The sequence below is a fragment of the Cibotium barometz genome, chromosome 28 (genome assembly GCF_041138505.1).
Source record: "Cibotium barometz isolate CiBa-2024 chromosome 28, ASM4113850v1, whole genome shotgun sequence".
NCBI classification, from domain to species: domain Eukaryota; kingdom Viridiplantae; phylum Streptophyta; class Polypodiopsida; order Cyatheales; family Cibotiaceae; genus Cibotium; species Cibotium barometz.
Window position 1 is genome coordinate 12,872,044 of NC_141073.1, and position 18,830 is coordinate 12,890,873.

General features: G+C 38.5%; 1 protein-coding gene across 2 annotated transcripts; it reads left to right on the top strand.

The window, feature by feature from the left end:
* Positions 1–15,930: 15,930 nt before the first annotated feature.
* On the top strand, positions 15,931–18,512 carry LOC147622499 (uncharacterized). Of its 2 annotated transcripts, none has more exons than XM_086822657.1 (2): positions 15,931–16,387; positions 17,114–18,512. In XM_086822657.1, exon 2 carries the CDS (start codon positions 17,141–17,143, stop codon positions 18,107–18,109), a length of 969 nt encoding a protein of 322 aa, XP_086678783.1. In that variant the 5' UTR covers positions 15,931–16,387; positions 17,114–17,140; the 3' UTR covers positions 18,110–18,512. The 2 variants fall into 2 exon arrangements, with proteins under 2 accessions (XP_086678783.1, XP_086678784.1); XM_086822658.1 differs by lacking the exon at positions 15,931–16,387 and adding an exon at positions 16,405–16,751.
* Positions 18,513–18,830: the final 318 nt, after the last annotated feature.

An 18,830-nucleotide genomic window follows, 5' to 3' on the forward strand; every position in this document is an offset into this window, starting at 1 on the left:
GTGAATGTGTAGAGTTCTCTTGTTGGGAGGTGCAGTAGGCTATAACATTTTTGGCGATGATGCCAGGGAAACCACCATTTTTTCTTCCATCTTCTTAGAGCTCCATCTCCCACTATGCGAGATTTAGTGTTGCCTTTGCATTTTGTAAGTGCATTGTGAAGTACTGTGTGGATAAGTTTTGTGTGGAAGTGAAGGAATTAGATTAGTTGTGAAAATTTGTGTGTGTTAAAGTGTGTGTGAGCACTTGGTAATGCTTGGAGGAAATCTACACTTGGGTTTTCTTTTGATTTTGTTATTTTTGTCACCAATTTTTCTATCATGAGTTAGCAATTTGTGATATTCCTTTTTTTGTTCTTTCAAAAAATCACAAAAATAAGGAGCTATTGGTTGTTTTTTCTACTTGCATTACATTCTTTTTGCTAGGCACAACCATTCTAGATTCATTGGGCAGGGAAATCACACTCCAAATCTCTCAAAAAATTACTCTGTTAGCTCAACTGACAAACACGTGAAAGTGTAGGGAAGCATTTCATGGCATGAAATGTAATTGCATTTCACGATATGAAATCCTACCCGCCTTAGCGCCGGAAATCTCGGGATTGCCTTACTAAAGTTAGTGCATCTTATGCTGACACACGACTGACACAAAAACAACTACAAAATCTTATCTCGTGAAAAGGATGCATTTCACGATGTGAAATGCATTCACATCTCACATCGTGAACTACCATCTCACGATGTGAGACAGGTCGAGTTCACGGATTGAAGGATTGTCAGATCAGGGGCAAGAGAGAGTCATAAGTGCACGATAGTAATCTCCCTGACTTCGGTTAATGCAAATTTAGCCTAAATTTGTAGGTTGTGAAACACGAGCTATTCACAATGTGAAATAAATCTCACGACTTGAGAGCTAGTTCACAATGACACCCATTTCATGATGTGAAACATTAGTCTAACAGACAACCAAGCATAAAAGTTGGAGTAGTGATTTGGCCTGCTGACCTATTTTCACATGCACTTAAGGTCGGGAAAACTTATAGGAAACGACCCTAACCCTGATGATGATAGTGCATCTAATCACCCAGGATATTCCTACCAAAAAAGTGTTGGTTCAGGTCACTCGACGGAGCACTCAATTGAGTGTCGCAGCTTGGAGAAATCTGACCATTGCAGAAACTAGTAGTGAAGAATCCATGGAAGAAGGACCAAGGTTCTCTAGAATTGGAGAGGAAGGGAAACCTGATTATGCTACGCAATCCAGTGGAATATTTGATATAGCCAGTTCTCCACCTTGACACAGAAGATGAAGCTCAATCTGTGGACAAGGGTCCGTCAACGAGTGCGAGAAATGGTCCAAAACCGGACTTAACAACACCTACAGCCCTAATGTCTAGCCCCAAGAACATTAACACCTTGAGACTTAGTGGAATTACTTCTAGGGTTAGGCGCGAGACAAGGAGAATGCTGTCAAATCAGGTCAAATCTTCTTGCCCACATCTGAGGAAGTGGAGGTTGACATTAAGATGGCTGAAGCAGAGCATCAATTGCAACTTTGAAGCTTAAAAAGGTAGGATCTCAATACGCGTAGAATGGTAGCGGAACGGAGGAAAAATGATAATTTAGTTCTGTTATGTGGCAAGGAAGCAGAAACATCTAGGGATGCCACAGATAACATGGGGATTGGAATGACAGAAGGAGGGATACCAACCCTAAAACCCATAAATGAGGAAACCAAGGTTTAGGAAGACCTCGGAATGCAAGAAAAAGTAGGCGATAAACCTAGGACATTTGCATGAGAAGACAATTGACTCTACACATGGGAGGAGATAAATGAAATGATCAATAATCCATGTTCTTTCAGAGTATAGAACTCTTAATTTAACAAAGGTGGGCCAAGGCTGCTTAATGAGCTAGGTGATGAGGAATTTCCCAGACCCAGCCATAGACCTGGATTGGATAGAAGGACCTATGCAGATAGGGGATGAGGTCTAGATAGTGGGGGATAGACCCTCAGAGGCCAATATTGGATCCCCACATAGATCTAAATATGGCTAGAAGGGTAGATTTGTTGAATATGGCGGTGGACATGGGCAGAGGTATGGTTAGGGAATTGGGCACTACCTTGAATCCAAACCGTCTCCTCCGATGAAGCCACACATAACGCACATAATTTTGAAACTCATGCAAAAGTTCTTAGGAGATGGGGACCCAATCTAACACTTAGAGATCTTTGAGTCAACATGTGAACCTGTGGGCTAGAGAACGATGTGACCATGCTACATGCCTTTTCTCTAACTCTAGAAGGGAAGGCCAACCAGTGGTATTGAACCTTAAAGCCTGAAGACAAAGTTGATTTCACTCACCTTAAGAATGTGTTCATACCAAGCTTCGCTCAAAGTGGTGATAGAATCCATAACATTAATTAGAAAGAAAATGAATCCATGTGGGATTATGTTTCTCGACTCAAGTACCTTAACTCAAGATGCAAATTTAGAGAAAGGCTAACTGATGATGATGATCAGTTTTTGCCCTGTTTTTGAAGAGGAGTATGAGATCATAAGATGCATGATTACTTGGTGTTAGCCCAGCCCAACTGATGACTCTGGATACTTGGCTGTAAGTTGGCTATTTATGATGAAGATAATAACATGCTTGAGCTGTCATAACCAGAAGATGCCAAGGCAGCTTTGCTAGTAGCAATATCATGAGTCTCTAGTCATCAAGACATGGGACCTAAGAACAAACAAGTTGGCAACATGACAGTTGAAGAACCTAGTATTGCCATCTTGGAGAAACTAAAAACCAGGGATGGGAGGGAAGCATTGGCAAATTCCCATCTCTACCCACCATGGAGAGAGTTAATTTGGTGCTTAATTTGTAGATAAAATCATACGAGCACTGAATGTCCTCACCTAAGATGACCAAGACAAGTACTCATTAGTGCTCATTATCAAAGATTAGGGAACCACAATACTGCCATGTGTAGATACCCAAGGATCCAACCCTTAGCACAATTGCCAGCACCCAGAGCATCACTAGATTTACCAGCACCACCAATGCAACCCAACGTGGCTACAAGACAGCTGAATGTGTCCTATTTATTGAGAGAAATTTTTAGAATGAATGAGATGATGCCATTGCCCCGCCACTTGTTCTACCACCATAGCCACCATAGGCTAAGATCAACCAAGTGCTAATTGAAGAACCCTTGGAAGATGGGGAAGCTATGTGCAAAGTGAAAGTGAATAACGACTACTCTACGAGGAACCAATTGAGATCACACGAGTGTATTATGTCCTATAAAATAGCACGCTAGTACCAGTGTTTCAAACCATGGTACAGTTGAAGGGAAAAGACATAAACTCGATTATGAGAAGGGGACCCATACAATGTTTTCATATTCTAATGGAACTCACCGAGTAACAGAGTGTCCTCTGAAAAATGTACCTAATACTGGTCAATCTTAGCTGGATAGTGGCGCAGGACCAACACCATGCCAACTCTTTCCTGTGTTAAGTGTGGTATTGATCATCTGATCAATACCACACTTATTATTCATCTGATCATCTGATCAATACCACACTTATTATTCATCTGATCAAGGACTTCCCTTATCACACCAATGGCAATGCTTCTATATCTAACAGCCTGGAAATATCATGAGCCAGTAAATGTCCTAACATGCGCACTGTTAATCCCATTTTGGATTAACAACATGATCCTCAATTGAGGACATTAATAAGTGTCATGAAAAGGCACTATAAAGGTTGTACATGATGAGATATTGGCCACTCAAGGCCTAGTAAGTAAGTTTTGGGCGCCCAAGTGTGAATAAGGGCCAAATGTGTATAAGGCATTTTCTCATAATGTAAAGACACAATCCCCTTTGTGCTATTGAAAGCTCTCCCCTTGTGACTTGAGAGAGATTGAAGGAGTGAGAGCATTCTAGCATTGTGCCTTTTTCATGCGTATGTACTTATGCTTGTGTGAGAGAGTGAGAGAGAGAGTGATTGGCCTATGTAATGGTGTGAGTGACTCTACGGTGACAGTGTGGAGGTGGAGCTTGACAAGCGACCTTGGAGGCGACTTGAGGTCGAAGCATTGGTAAGTACCCTGGTGTGGTAGCCCATAACATTTTTGGTGCCGCTACCAAAGAATGCCTTTGTTTCTTCCATCCTCTTTGAGTTTCAGCTCCCATTGCATAGGATTCATTATTGCCTTTGCATTCTAGTAGTGCATTTGTGTGGAAAATGAAGGGATAAGGTATGTGTGGTAGAAAAAAATATATGGGTTATGATGCTGTGTATGTTGTGGTGGAGTAGTTTAGGAGAGGATTCACTGGTTATTCTTGATAATTTTGATTTTCGCATAATTGAAAACACCAACGTGAAGGAGCAGGTTGGGTATGGTTTTCTTCCTTTTTCAAAAAAAAAACATAAAAATCAAAAACATAAAGGACCATTGATTAAGCCAGGAACTTGCATTTCATTCCTTAGGAGTGGTACAATCTAATTGTCATCATTTGGATAAGTATTATGCACCCAAAATCACAGATTGCCGATGCGGGAAGTTCCACGTGAAAGTGCAGCAAAGTCGTTCATGTCATGAACCATTTTTTACAGTTTCACGCTGCGAATTGCTCACGTAATCAGTGCCGTGATTATCATCAAAAATCATGGGATTACCTTCCAAAAATAGAAAACCCTATCCCGACACCTGTGACACGGTGCAATCTGTTGAAATTTTGAGCATGTGAAAGTTCAGTAAACCGTTCACGGCGTGAACCATTTTTGAAATGGTTCACGACGTGAAACCCTTACTATTTCACGACATGAAATATTTCATGCAGATTCACGTGTAGGCCAAACCAATGGATAGACAATACCTTACTATTTCACGACATGAAATATTTCATGCAGATTCACGTGTAGGCCAAACCAATGGATAGACAATACCAAGGCTGCAAGGGTCGGCTAAGGAAAGTGACCGACTAAAAGAAGGAATCCAACCCTAAGGGAATAATTTTTGAGCACGTAAAAGTGCAAGAAAACCGTTCATGCCGTGAACTATTTCCTGCAGTTTTACGACGTGAAACATTCTCTGCTGTTTCACAGCTCCTGGAACAGAGCGATAGAATCAGAAGTGAAATCAATTTGGGTTGATTAATAGCTTATCAAATCATATATACATGCACTTAAGATCTGGAAAACTCATTGGAGACGATCTTACGCTTGATGATAGTGCATCGAATCACCCAGGAAATTTCTACCATAGAAGTGTGGGATCAGGACATTCCGCAAGCACACACCTGAGTGTTTTGAGAAACCTGACCGCCACTGAAACTAGTAGCGAAGAATCCATGGAAGAAGGGCTGAGGTACGCTGGGGCTGGGGAAGAGGATAAACCACACTCCCCAACCAAGTCCAGTGGGATCATTGATATTGCCCGAGGATTTTTTGGTCTCCAAACTAGTCATGAAAGAGTAGGGTTAAAGACCATAAAATGCATGATTACCTCATACTAGCCCGACCAGTTACTCTTGATGCATGCTAAAAATTGGTAATTGAATATGAAGATAATATGTTAGAATTGCCACAACCCGAAGATGTTAAAACATCTACAAGCACCCACGACTTTGCGTGTCTCGAGTCACCAAGAAATTGGAGCTTGAAGTAAGCATGACTGTGGATGAGCTCAGCAATGCCATATTAGAAAAATTAAAAGTCAGGGAGGGAAGAGAAACATCTGGGCATGGGCATAACCACCTTTACCCCCGCAGGGAATTGGTGTGGTGCTCTATGTGCAAATTAAATCTTACTACCACCAAATGTCCACAGTTAAGGGCAAGGCCATTACTCTATTGTGCTCACTGTGTAAAATTGGGAAATCATGACACTTATGAGAAATGAACAAGAAATAGCTAAATTTAATGTGGGGAGTAGTTCCATACATGGCAAACAAAGACCATGAGGAAAAATCTGTGGGGGCTAGTTGAGCGAAGAGATGAATGTCTAAAGGAGCATGGGAAAAATGAGTGGAAGAACAGGAATGGAAAATCATTAGGACTCATTGCACTCAGTTTAAATGATGAAATCATTCACCACATTGCAGGGATACAACGGGCTAAAGATGCATGGGATGAACTTAATAAATTATTTGGCACTCAAGCAAAAAATTCAAAGATAAATTTGCTAATAAAATTCTACAAACTTGACATGAAGAAAAGTGAACCTCTAACCACACACTTGAACAAATACAAAAGCATTAAGCAACAACTGGCAGCCATTGGTAAGAAGGTAGAGGATGATGAGGCACTAGCAGTGCTTTTGAAGAGTGTGGACAAAGGAGAATATGAGAACATTATGGCAACCTTAAAGAATGTACCAGAATTGAAGCTGCATGAGATAGAAGGAGCTCTACTAAAGCAAGAGACCAAGGTCAAAGAGAAGAAAGGGTTGGACCCAACAACTGGAGAGGAAAGAGCATTCTACACCCGAGGAGGATTCTCACGAGGACGAGGAAGAAAGGGTTGGACCCAACAACTGGAGAGGAAAGAGCATTCTACACCCGAGGAGGATTCTTATGAGGACGAGGATGAGGAAGAGGTAGGGGAGGAGGAAGGACCTTCACTTGTCACAACTGTGGGAAGCCAGGACATATGGCTAGAGACTGCTATAATAAACCTAATGAAGAAGGATCGACATCGACAAACTTCATGGAGACTCCTAAGGAAGAGGAGTCAGGACATCTTTTCTGAGAGAGAAAGAGAGAGAAACCCCACAACCCAATGTAACCTGCCCCAATAGAGTAAAACCACCTCTGAGCCACCGATGATGTAGGCCATGTGGTAGATGTATGTGTGAGCACTTTACTCAAGGTCACGGGCACTTGCAGTAGCCTTGGACACATAGAGAGAGAGAGTGTCAAGGACTATGAGTTAGGGACTTGAGACACTAGTCGCGGGCTACTAAGTAAGAGGGAAACTTGGTATAGGGTCTAGGTGTGCTAGAATTATTCACTTGAGGGGAGGTGTTGAAATATGCAAGTGAATGGGCGTGTGCGGGAACAAGCCCTTAGCAAGAGATTGTAAAAGGGAGTTTGTAATTAAGTGGGTAGCAGTGAAAAGGTGAGAGGTATCTACTGATGAGAGAATCAAGGGCAGCATGAGTGAATATAGGGGTGTGGAAAGATTCTAGGAAAAGGTGCCCCCAGATATAGGAGAGGTGGCACAAATCAAGGAGAAATCAGTGGGATTAGATGCTTGGCATCTTGTGGATGTACAACCTATAAATTGAGGCATTGGCCTAATGAGAATTTTCTAGCTTTTGAGTATCCATGCCTACATTATTTGATTAGATTAATTGATCACTAATCTCATCTTAATCATCATTTAATCACATGCTAATTATGTTGATTCTAGCATTTGATCCACCATAGCCCACTCTTGCTTGCATTTCAACAGATAAATCCTCTCCTTTGAACTTAGTGAAGGTAATCTTATCCTTAACACCCCTGAACTCCTCATCATCATCTCTATGAGGATCTAGTGGTCTTAGATGAAAAGCACCCATATCATTGAATTGAGGTGGCCTAATGTGATGAGGTCCCGAACCATTGAAATGATGACTTGCCCTTGAATCATTGATGAAATGGCCACCCAAGTCATTGGAATGACGATCTTGCAAACTTGGAGAAGCATTCTAATTGCCAAATGGAGGTGGTTCACCTAATGGAATACCTTTTCGTCTTTCCAAACTTCTCCCTTGCATTGGAGATAACCCATACCCCGATGTACTTGTTGCCATATTAGCATTCCCTTGATGCATAGGCATATTTAGAGCATTATTTCCACTTGATTGCATAGGCATCCCATAACCACTTTGTTGCATCCGATAACCACCTTGTTGCATCGGTATTCTAAATGTGCTTGTTCCACCTTGGTACATCTTAGGAGGCTTGTGGCTTGATTCAAGTTGATGAAGACTAGCTTGAGGTAGTTGTGTAGCATTTGCATTCGAAGTGCCTATGGTAGATCTAAGATGTTGGGGTCCCAATGCTCAAGATCCCATTGGATCATTAAGAACTTCCTTTCCCTTGCCCAATTCTTGCCTTAAGCTAGTGAACCCTTCCTTGATCTCAAGAAACCCTTCCTTGATCTCAAGAAACCCATCATGCAAGGTGTCATTAACCTTTTTGAAATTTTGATCCATGGCTTCAAATCTTTGATTCAAGTGGTTAAAGAATTTATTCTCACTTACATCATCTTGAGATTTTTAGCCTAAGTTCTCCATAAGCTGTACTAATTTTTGCTCATAGTCCTTTGTTGCTCAAGGAACATCTTCTCCATCCATTGCATCATCCCTAGATTCTCAATGGAACCTTGTGGTAAGTTTGACCCTTGATGCAAGTCAATATTACCTTGCACATGCTCTTGAACATCTTGCGTTGCATCTTGCCTTGTTTTTGGAACACCACCCTCATGCTCAACTACTTCCTTGAAAGTAGCATTGGCCTTTGACTTGGATGCCATTGGAAAATGACCAATTTCAAGTTGGATATGTTCCAAAACTCCAATTTAAAAGTTCTTTAGCTCTATGGAGAGGCAATGACGTGTAGAACACCCGTGTATGATCACTTTGACCACGGTCAATGCGAAAGTACTCTCTATTTTGACTTCTTTGAAAAGTCAACTGGTGAGTAATTTTTCACTTTGACCAAGAAAATGGGGTCCAAATCTTGAAATTTTTAGCTTGCCGGAATGAGGGAAGAGCCTACTATCCAACTATGATGTCAAAACAGGTTCAATCTAGAAACCCTAATTTCTACAGAAAAAGGGTATCTAGTGGAAAAATGGATGTAGCGGATAGCTCCGGTGTCCGAATGGTGAGGTCTAAGGCTATATGGAAAGCTTAGGGTATGGGAAATCTAGCACTAACATGATCACTTTGCCAAAATGAAGTGCTATTTGACTGGGCAGCCTTCTTGTCTTTTTTGCGGGTAGACTTGCCAATTGGAGAAGTAGATGGAGTCCGAATTGAACACTTGAGGGATCCAAACGTAGACCTTGGAAAGTAGAATGAGACTATGAAAACACCTTGAAAGCAACCCTAACCCTCTCGGGCTGGATTAGGGTTTAGTGCTATAGCAAAAAACTATCAAACTTCTCTCCAGTTCAATCTGCACTTCCCTTTTGCATTGGCAATGTCTTGGAGCTTATTTGAAGGCATGAATCTCATCAATTTGTAATTTGGCATCCACATGTAACCTCAAGTGCCTTGCATAAGTGCTTTTTGTAAAACAATTGGTAGCACCTCCTTTGTTTTTGTAACCAAATCTCAATATCAAATCAATTGAAATTAATTGCAATATTAAATCCCTTGCTTGCCAATCCTTGCCCAATAAAATGCATCCACAATAGGCACTTGGAAGTCGATGTAGAGCGTTGAAGCTTGTCGATCTCCCAGCCAAGCTCTTTCCACCCTCATACCTAGGTCGAAACTAGGCACAAGTTGGGGACATTTCTTCACCACCAGTACCTAATCCTCCACCTTACCGCTTTTCCAAGGCACTCAGGCAAGGCGGATTCAAGACATACTCCCCCCAGCTCCTCCTCCAAATGCCGAGGTACCCTCACACATCACTTGCTTACTAGAAATTGAAATGTGAATACAAGTGTGTGTGCATTGTATAGCATGAACTTGAAAGTGTAAATGAATTTCACTTACAATTGGCACTTATAGTTTCATGCCATGGACATCCAATATATGAGGTTAATGTCGTAGAAGAGGTTATTTGGGAATACAATTGTGCTCCTTGATGTCTTCAATTCTCCATTGCTTCATGTGGAACCAATTCAATGCAAGATACACAACAATTTGACTTCAATGATCCACACTTGGGTATGTGCAATTCCCTTGATGCAATCAATGCATAACATGATCAATGAGACCTATGGGCATATGTCCATGCATGCATATTGAAAGAGAAATTCAAAGCAAACCCTAATTTTAGGGCACTTTCCCTAAAACCCTGTTTCTCCAATAAACTCTAATCTCCTATTGATTTTGATGCAAAGATGACATAGGAGGATAGAGGAAGGCTTATTGATGAGAGTTGAAAGCTCTTAAATTAACCCTTTTTTTGAAACTCCCTATTTAAGAAACTCCCTTTTTTCTTTCTTCATGTCTTCTATCTTTGTTCTACTTTCATCTTTTCTTCTCCTAACTCTCTTTTGTATTTGTACTTATATATATATATATATATATATATATATATATATATATTGTTGCCTTGGGTTTCTCTTTTGTATCCTTGTTTCCATCTCATTTTCTTTTGATTCTTTACTCTAAATTTAGTCTCTTGTTGTGATTGTGTTGTTTTAATCTCGTGATGTGTGAGTGCACGCGTGTGTGCGTGCATGTGTGTGGATCCAAAATAGACCTATAATAGCCACATTAAAAATAGTAAAAAATAAAAAAAGAGATTTTGTATTAATTAGGTTATGTATAAAAAGTTTGAGAGAGAAATGAATCCCTGAAAGGAATAAGTGGTGAACAAGATATGCGAACATATAGAACTTTAAAAATAAAATATATTTAAGTTACAAATGAAAATCTCCAAACAAGAAGTTAATATAGATCCAAAACTTTGAAGGGAACTACTAACCTACAATACATATGTTAGAACATGCATGTCATTAACCTATATGTTAGAACATGCATGTCATACATATGTTAGAACATGCATGTCATTAACCTTATATCCAACCACCACAATGCATATGTTAGAACATGTATGTCATAATAGGAATTCCAGGTTAAGCATGCAATTGACTGGTTGTTATCCTAGTCACAAAGAACAATACTTAGTATCAAATCGAAGAGCAAGATTAAGCACAAATTATCTTTAAATTATATAACAACATTTACCAAATGAGAAAAATTGGTTAAAAAAGCACTCTTATAGCTAGAAATTTGGAAATTTAGGTAGAAGTGTGGGTAGAGAGAGAGCCATTTGAGTATAGTAATAGAATAAGATAATAAGACAACAAGATTAAAAGAATAAGACAAAAAAGTATGGGTAGAGGGAGAGCCATTTGAGTATAGCTAAAGAATAAGACAATAAGATAATAAGATTAAAAGAAATTAAAAGTTAGAAAAACTTGATGGGTTCACAAACTCACAATTCATCTTTAAAAATCTTTCTAGAAAAAATGTTACTAGAAAAAATAATGCATGATTGTCAAAATTAGAGAGAGAGAGAGAGAGAGAGAGAGAGAGAGAGAGAGAGAGAGAGAGAGAGAGAGAGAGAGTACTGTAAATATTTAAAAATCGAGAACTTATGCAAATATAAGCTTTAACTAAGAAATAAATCTATATAAAAAAAGAGCATTTATCATTAAAGTAATGAGAAATCATGCAAATACAAGATTTAAGCGAGAAGCCTTAAGAAATAACCATTAAAAATCTTCATTGTGTAAATCGTTTGGTTAAGCCCCAACTTTGAGAGCCATATAAGATTGTAGTATGTGAGGACAAGTAAATAAAGAGGAGCATGGGAGGTCCTTGTAACCTACCTAGAGGTGCTACCTTGGTGGAGGGCTGTGTAATCAGTCGAGAGGGTGGCCATTTCTTGTGTCTTTAAGGCACAACTAGGTCATGTAGTTGAAATGGTGCAACTTAGCTTAAGAAAGAGAGCATATGAAAATAGAGTTCATGTGATACTTTGCATGAGAAGAGAGTGCATGCATCACAATCCAACACCGAGAGAGAGAGAGAGAGAGAGAGAGAGAGAGAGAGAGAGAGAGAGAGAGAGAGAGAGAGAGAGAGAGAGAGAGAGAGAGAGAGAGAGAGAGAGAGAGAGAGAGAGAGCATGAGGGGGTGTGGCTTTGGTGATATGCAGTAGGAAAGCACGGTGGTCTTGTACGGGTGGTATCAATAGGAAAGTAACAAGGTGATCTTTGTAGGTCATATATTCAAGACGTTACTAGCCACCATTATGTAAGTTTATGTTGATATTTTCAAGACAACTTGAAAGCTCAAAGTTATACATTGCTTGCATCTCTAATCATCCCATTATATGATACTTATCATGGCTCCTTCCTTGTTCAAGAGATTTTGTTCCTTCAAGTTTATGTTAATATTTGAACATAACTTGAAAGCTCAAAGTTATTCATGGCCTGCATCTCTAATCATCCCATTGTATGATACTTATCATGGCTCCTTCCTTGTTCTTCAAAAGAATTTGTTTCTTCAAGTTTAAATTATTCTTCTACCTAAATAATGATGTATTGATATTTTCTTATGAGAAATTTTAGCATTTTCTATCAGCATCAACAGTGAAAAAATGTCCCTTATTTCATTGTATAAAAAACCTTTACATTACTTGTGCTTAAGAGGCATTTATAAAAATCCTTATATATATATTTTTTGAATATGTATACACCTTCAACAGAAATTCGAGATAGCAAAAATCTTATTCATAGAAACAAATGTTGGATTTTTCTACTTTTTCAAATAAAAAACCCCTTACATGCATAGTTTTTCTTCAATCCCATGAATTCAAGGAGTTCACTATATGAACACTCTATATGTTTCTTGTTCAAAGTGTGATATGAAGACCATTCTATAAATTTTAAATAAAAATTCACACCCCTTATACAAATTTCAAAGCAATTAAATAACCATTTTTGTACCAAATTTACAAATGTTTTCACTAGTTCAATGAATACATGGCCCTTATGTATATAGATTTTCTCATAATTCAATGGAAAAAAACTTTCTCACATGTTATTATGTGATATATTTTCTATACCCCCCAACCACCACCACCTTAAAAATGCAATCTTTAAAATGCTCTAAATTCTATAAAGCCTAATTGAGTCGTGTTTTGTTAGAGATTTGTTTGTAGGTTTCAACTATGAAAAACATCTTTCACGATGTATGAGTTTCAAGAAAAGGCTATTTTCAAGGGGGCTATATTGTCATTCATGTACTAAAGAGAAATGATTATCCACATGAAAGTGACACTTACTTGAGTCATTCGCACTACTAAATGGAATGGAAAGGACACACTTTTTCTTACACATTTCATTTCAATGGCAAGGACACACTCTTTTTTTACACGTATCCTTTTGAATGCCAACATTTAGACTCTTCTATGTTTTGAGAATCTTTGATATGATTATTGTAATGCCAATTGATTCACTTTCCATAGAAAGTAAAATTGTAAAGTAAAAATGATTATATTGGATTCAAATAAAAGTTGAGATTTTTCAAAAAGTGCAATTATTTTGAGTTAATACAAGAAGAATGGTTTTTGCTACATGATCTAGGCTATAACATGAAATGTTCTATTTGAATGGGCACTTTAGATAGCTTTTGACTAGATAGATGAGTGTTTGTGGGGTATAGTTTTGTAAATGTTGTGCCGAATTCTAAGAAAGTTTTCCATCAACTTTTTTTATTCAGGCAAGTATTTGTTCTAGAAGCTCATAGTGGTAACTAGTAGACTATATGAAAGAATCCTCGTAGGAAAGAATGTGCATAAACATAGTGGAGTAAGGTAGGTGTATCTTTATGTGATGTAGACCATTACCAATTTTTCATATCTCAATGCCTCTTTGTATGGATGGAATGAAAGAAATTTAGAATTAATGACACTGTGAGTGACATGACTATAAGCGACCTTTGGGTTTCTTCCTTGGAACTTGGAAGGCCTAGACAAGTGAGAGTAATCAAACTAGCCAAGGCTTGTCCATATCTGACATGTAATGAGAAATGTGGATACATTGTATAAGGACTATGAAAGTGAAGATTTTTCTCTTAGGAATATGAATAACAAAAAAATAATAAAATAATGCATAGCACGTTATTCTTTCCATATGAAGATGTAGACGCTATGGAAGCCAAGCCTCACGTTGGCACACTCATGGTATCATTTGAGGATAAGAGCAAGTAAAGTGCAAGAGAGAAAAGTGCCTATGAGTGAGATGGAGAGACCCTAGAGAAGGACTCCTTATGTTTTTTTATTTTGTGATAGTACTGCTTTACAAAGTGGCACATGTTCATGGTTTAGAGGGAAGTTCATAGTTTTTTGGGGGTAATACTTTGTAATTGTAACATTACGAACTCTATGATTTACTCGTTTTTGTTGATATGGGGATAAAGGTAATAAAACATGTGTAAACCTTATACATGTGATGGTGGGAAAGATTCTGTAGAGGTATCCGTGTATGAAGTTTCTCAATTTTGTTCACATTCTAGAAAGGTAAGGCATATGTGAGCCTCACAAATATGATGGGGTAAGGTTATATAGAGGTGGTGATATGTTAAAGGCAAGGGTGAATAATAAGGGGTGATGATTGCGTGTGGGAGAAGGGGCTTGGGCTCTTTTTTGACTAGACAAGTGTGTACGCTATCTTGTTTTGATGGGACTACTCACGAGCACCTTTGTAATGTGGCCCCCACATCAAAGACTATTGCTTTACCTATGAAATAAAAATTTCAACATAGAAAGAGGGCTCTGCTATGAGTGCATGCAAAATGCCTACAAGGTTAGCTAAAGAGGTCACCTTCAACTCTCTAGTATTAAAAAATATTTCCTACCAACAAGTTTGCATTAAAAAATATCAAGTTTTAAGTTTTTTCTATTTTAAGAATCATAAAATTTTGAATTTACTCTCACTTAGTACTTTGCTATACCTTCCAAAACCTTGTATCATTGCAAAATTTATATGTTCAAGAGCTTTAAAGGAGAGGAAAGATACTTGTATAATACTCCTTAGTCTCAGACCTTAGTATTGAAAATTAAAAAGTATAAATGTTATACATAAAATACAAAAACTTTTTACACCCTTTCAACATCGAAAAAAAACACACTTGTGTTTTTTTAGATCACTCAAAATCACTCACAAAAACAATACCCTTGTAAGTTTGTAATTCATAAAAAAATTTCAACATAAACTCTCGATTTTCCTTCAATTTTCTTTAAACCCTTGGTTTGTTTTTTTTAAAAAAAAGTGGAATTTAACGTGCTGGTTTTTATACGATCAAGGGATATGATATATATAGTAATGCTTTGTGTACCTTATACAATAATCCAAGAGGAAGTTTTTTTGGAGTGCTATTTACTTGCAAAATAGGGATTAAATTTGGACTTCACCTTGAGCATATCATGCTTTAAAGATTTATTAGTAGGGATTAAATTTGGACTTCACCTTATGCTTTAAAATTTTAATTTCTTATAAAAAAGTTTTTAAGGCAATCCCCCCCCCCCTTCTTTCCCCTTTAAAAAAGAAGAAGAGAGGTAGTTAGTTTATTTGGGCAATCTTGATTGAACATCCCAACGGTATGAAGTTCATGGGTAGTTAGCTCTTGCGGCAATCCTAAGGCTGTTGTTAATCATCATTCGTTAGTTGTTGTTTGGTAGACAGTTCGCCCCCAACATGACATAAAAAAAAACCCCAAAAAAAAAACAAAATGTGAGCTCTGTGTAATATATAAATATATTAATATAATATATTGAGAATATACTATTATATAACTAAGCGCTATATATAATAAGATAAGATAAATAATATTTGAGATCATAAGGAAATCGAACACGCAAGGGCTATGTCAATGCACCGTGCACTAATATAATATTAATGTTCTATTAATTACAATATACATAAGTTTGATATTTCGATAAACAAAGGTTGTTTTAATAGACCGAAAAACAAAAATTCAAGGGCACGGAGAAAAAAAAAGAAAAAGAAAAAAAGAAGACTTATGGATGCATATAATAATTTGCATCAATCGGCGTGCAGATGACGCGGCCTGTCATGTCAAAAAAAAATAAAAATAAACAGAGCAGAGGTAGCTTTTCGAGCCTCCTGTCTTGTGTTTGTTATTGTTATTATTATTATTATTATTATTAGTTTTGCTTGATGTTAATTGTTGTAGAGTGCAGCTTGTGGACTCGTATTATAAGACCTGGTCTGGCGAGCCCGTCTCTTCAACAGTGCTGCGGATTAGATAAGGTTGCTCATTGAGATCTCTCTCTTTGATCTCTCTCGCACACTCACACACACACACATACACACACACACAGAGAAACATTTGCAGTCAAACTAAGATATTAAATGCCATATCAAAATCTCTGTCTTTGGTTTATACTATATCCGTACCTTACGTTGCATGTTTTGACACACACACACACACACAGAACACGCACACACAGAACTAACATTTGCAATCGAACTAAGATATTAAATGCTACATCATCATAGATTAGTATGGTTTTCTGTGTTTAGAATATAAAACCCGGTTATGTGTCTTTGAGATCATCGGAGCCGCCGTGTGGAGCTTGGACATTCGCACGTGCTGCACCTCCCCTCCTCTTCAAGGTAGCGTTTCTTTGACTGATCTCTTGTGGAATTTAAGACATACGTGCCCTTTAGATTCATGAGCAGGCGCTTAATGAATTGAAGTAGCTGTTTATAATCAGCAAGGAGCTTCCATAATCTTGGACGTTTGAATCATAATATGTTGTTTAGGGGTGGATCTGCCCCAATGTCTTGTGATTAATCTTAATGACCGCTTTCCATTACTCCTCATCTCTTAAGATTTCCTATCTAAAAAAGAAGAAGACATGCAGAGTAGCTAATTGTGAACTTTAATGGACCTTAGAAATTGTTTAAGCGCCATTAGTTCGATAATAGAGTACAGCTAAAAGCACTACAACTTCTGGCGTGTTTCATTTCTCGATTTGTAAGTATAATTATAGGCTGTTTTCTTGGGTTCAATTCTCATTATTATTTTTTTCCCAAAAAAAAGCTGCTAGAAAATCGGCCTATTTCTCCTAAATTAAGTGGAAAATTTGATGATCTTGGAGGGGTTCTTTGGAGGACAAATTAAAAAGTGGCTTATTTGCGAAATTCTCAAATAAACTGTGTGATTTATTCACAATTGAGCGGTGCATTAATTAACTAACCCCGAAATGGTTTTTTAATAAAGAAAAATCATTTCTTGTTTCCGTTTCTTTTATGGAAATCAAATAAAATGTGATGTATATTTCCGGGCAACGTAATTATGGAAGATTTGAGGTAATTAATCCAAGTTTGAAAATGCAGGGGGGACGTAGAGTAAAAGGTGGTGAGATGACAAAGGCGGAGCGGAGGAGGTGGGAGGCGGAGGAGGGTGGCGGGACGTACAAAGTGCTGCATGCTATGTGGAAAGGGGAGTACACGGAGGAGAGTAATGGGGCGAGGACGATAAGGCAGACCGGGGGCAAAGACAGGCACAGCAAAGTCTTCACGTCAAGGGGGCCGCGGGACAGAAGAGTCCGCCTCTCCGTCGCCACCGCCATCCGCTTCTACGACCTCCAAGACAGGCTCGGCTTCGACCAACCCAGCAAAGCCCTCGAATGGCTTCTCCTCCACTCCCAGCCCGCCATCCAAAGCCTCCCCCACCTTGCCCTTCATCAAATCCAGCCCCATCCGCTGCGCGGCCCTCCTCCTCCTCCTCCTCCTCCTCCTCCCCAGCTTCACCATACATTAACGGCCAACCATGCACGATTAGATGCTCATATCGATGGTGCTCATGACTATAATCTCATCACTGACCGCCCAAACCATACATTACTCACTAATAACTCGGCCAACCATGCACAAGATTGTGATGGTCATCCCCATATTGCCGCCCTTAAGCACACATCCTACCCTAACCCCACCACGAATCCTCCACAAACCTCTCTCGAGGACCACCCCCAATACTCTACTAGTCTCCCTTGTTCTCCACAAAATCTTGCAGAAAGATTGACAATATTCAATGAAGGTCCTGTGAATTATTGCTCCACACATGGATGCAATATTGGCAACCATACCCCTGGTGATAATTGGATATCTAGCCAAGATCAATTGAATGCACACACCCACCTTCAATTACCCCCCAACATGAATGCCATACAATCATACAAAGGTCCCTCTTTTGCTAACCATGGAGATAACACAACATTAGCCTTCAGTGCTAATGTAGAAAGCCACTTGATTACCCAACAAATCAATGAGGCCCTTGCTCAATCATGTGACATGCTAACTCCACAACAACTTGATCAACTTGGTTTATGAAATTCCTTTTCCAAAAAGCGAATCAACTTCCATGAGAGCCAGCAAGGGTATTCAAATATAAAAAACTATGAGTTATAGTACTGAGCTTGCAGCTTGCTGGTTATCGAGTGAGTAGTGCTTCAAGTGGCCCCACTAGTAAGGAGTACACCCTGCTCTGATATTGTTGCATCAACAAGCAAGTCAAATCTACTTTGCTCTAAGAATACCCCTTTATTTTATGTCTATTAACACTAGTGTTTAAAAAAAGCCCACTTTTGTGGCTTTTAGAGACTTTTGTTGAAAATTTAGCATAATTGTCTCTTTGTAATTTAGTTGGGTATTCTATTGGCTTGTTAATTTCAAGCAATTGTACCTAGAAGAGTAATTCATGATGCCGATACACCTTCAATTAAAAAATTATAATCCTTGTCAATATCTCTCATATAATATGATTAGTATTACTAAACTTTTAATCTCTGTAAGTCTTGAGTCAAGGTAGTAGCCACTAACAAAACTCTTTTTTTTTGGTTGCGAGAGAATAGTTACTGAAATGAATGTCATTGGGTAGGTTCAAACCCATGACCTCACTTTGAGAGGCAAAATGTGTGACGTTCATATTCAATATGTGTGTGTGCACACGCATGCGCACTCTTTTTGTTAAAAAGAATATGTTTCAAAATTCTTTCGAGGATTATTATATTAAAACATATGGATATATGATATGTACACATGCATGCATAGA

Excerpts from the sequence above, each read along its gene's own strand:
- LOC147622499 (XM_086822657.1), top strand. The coding sequence starts at position 17,141 with ATGACAAAGGCGGAGCGGAGGAGGTGGGAGGCGGAGGAGGGTGGCGGG.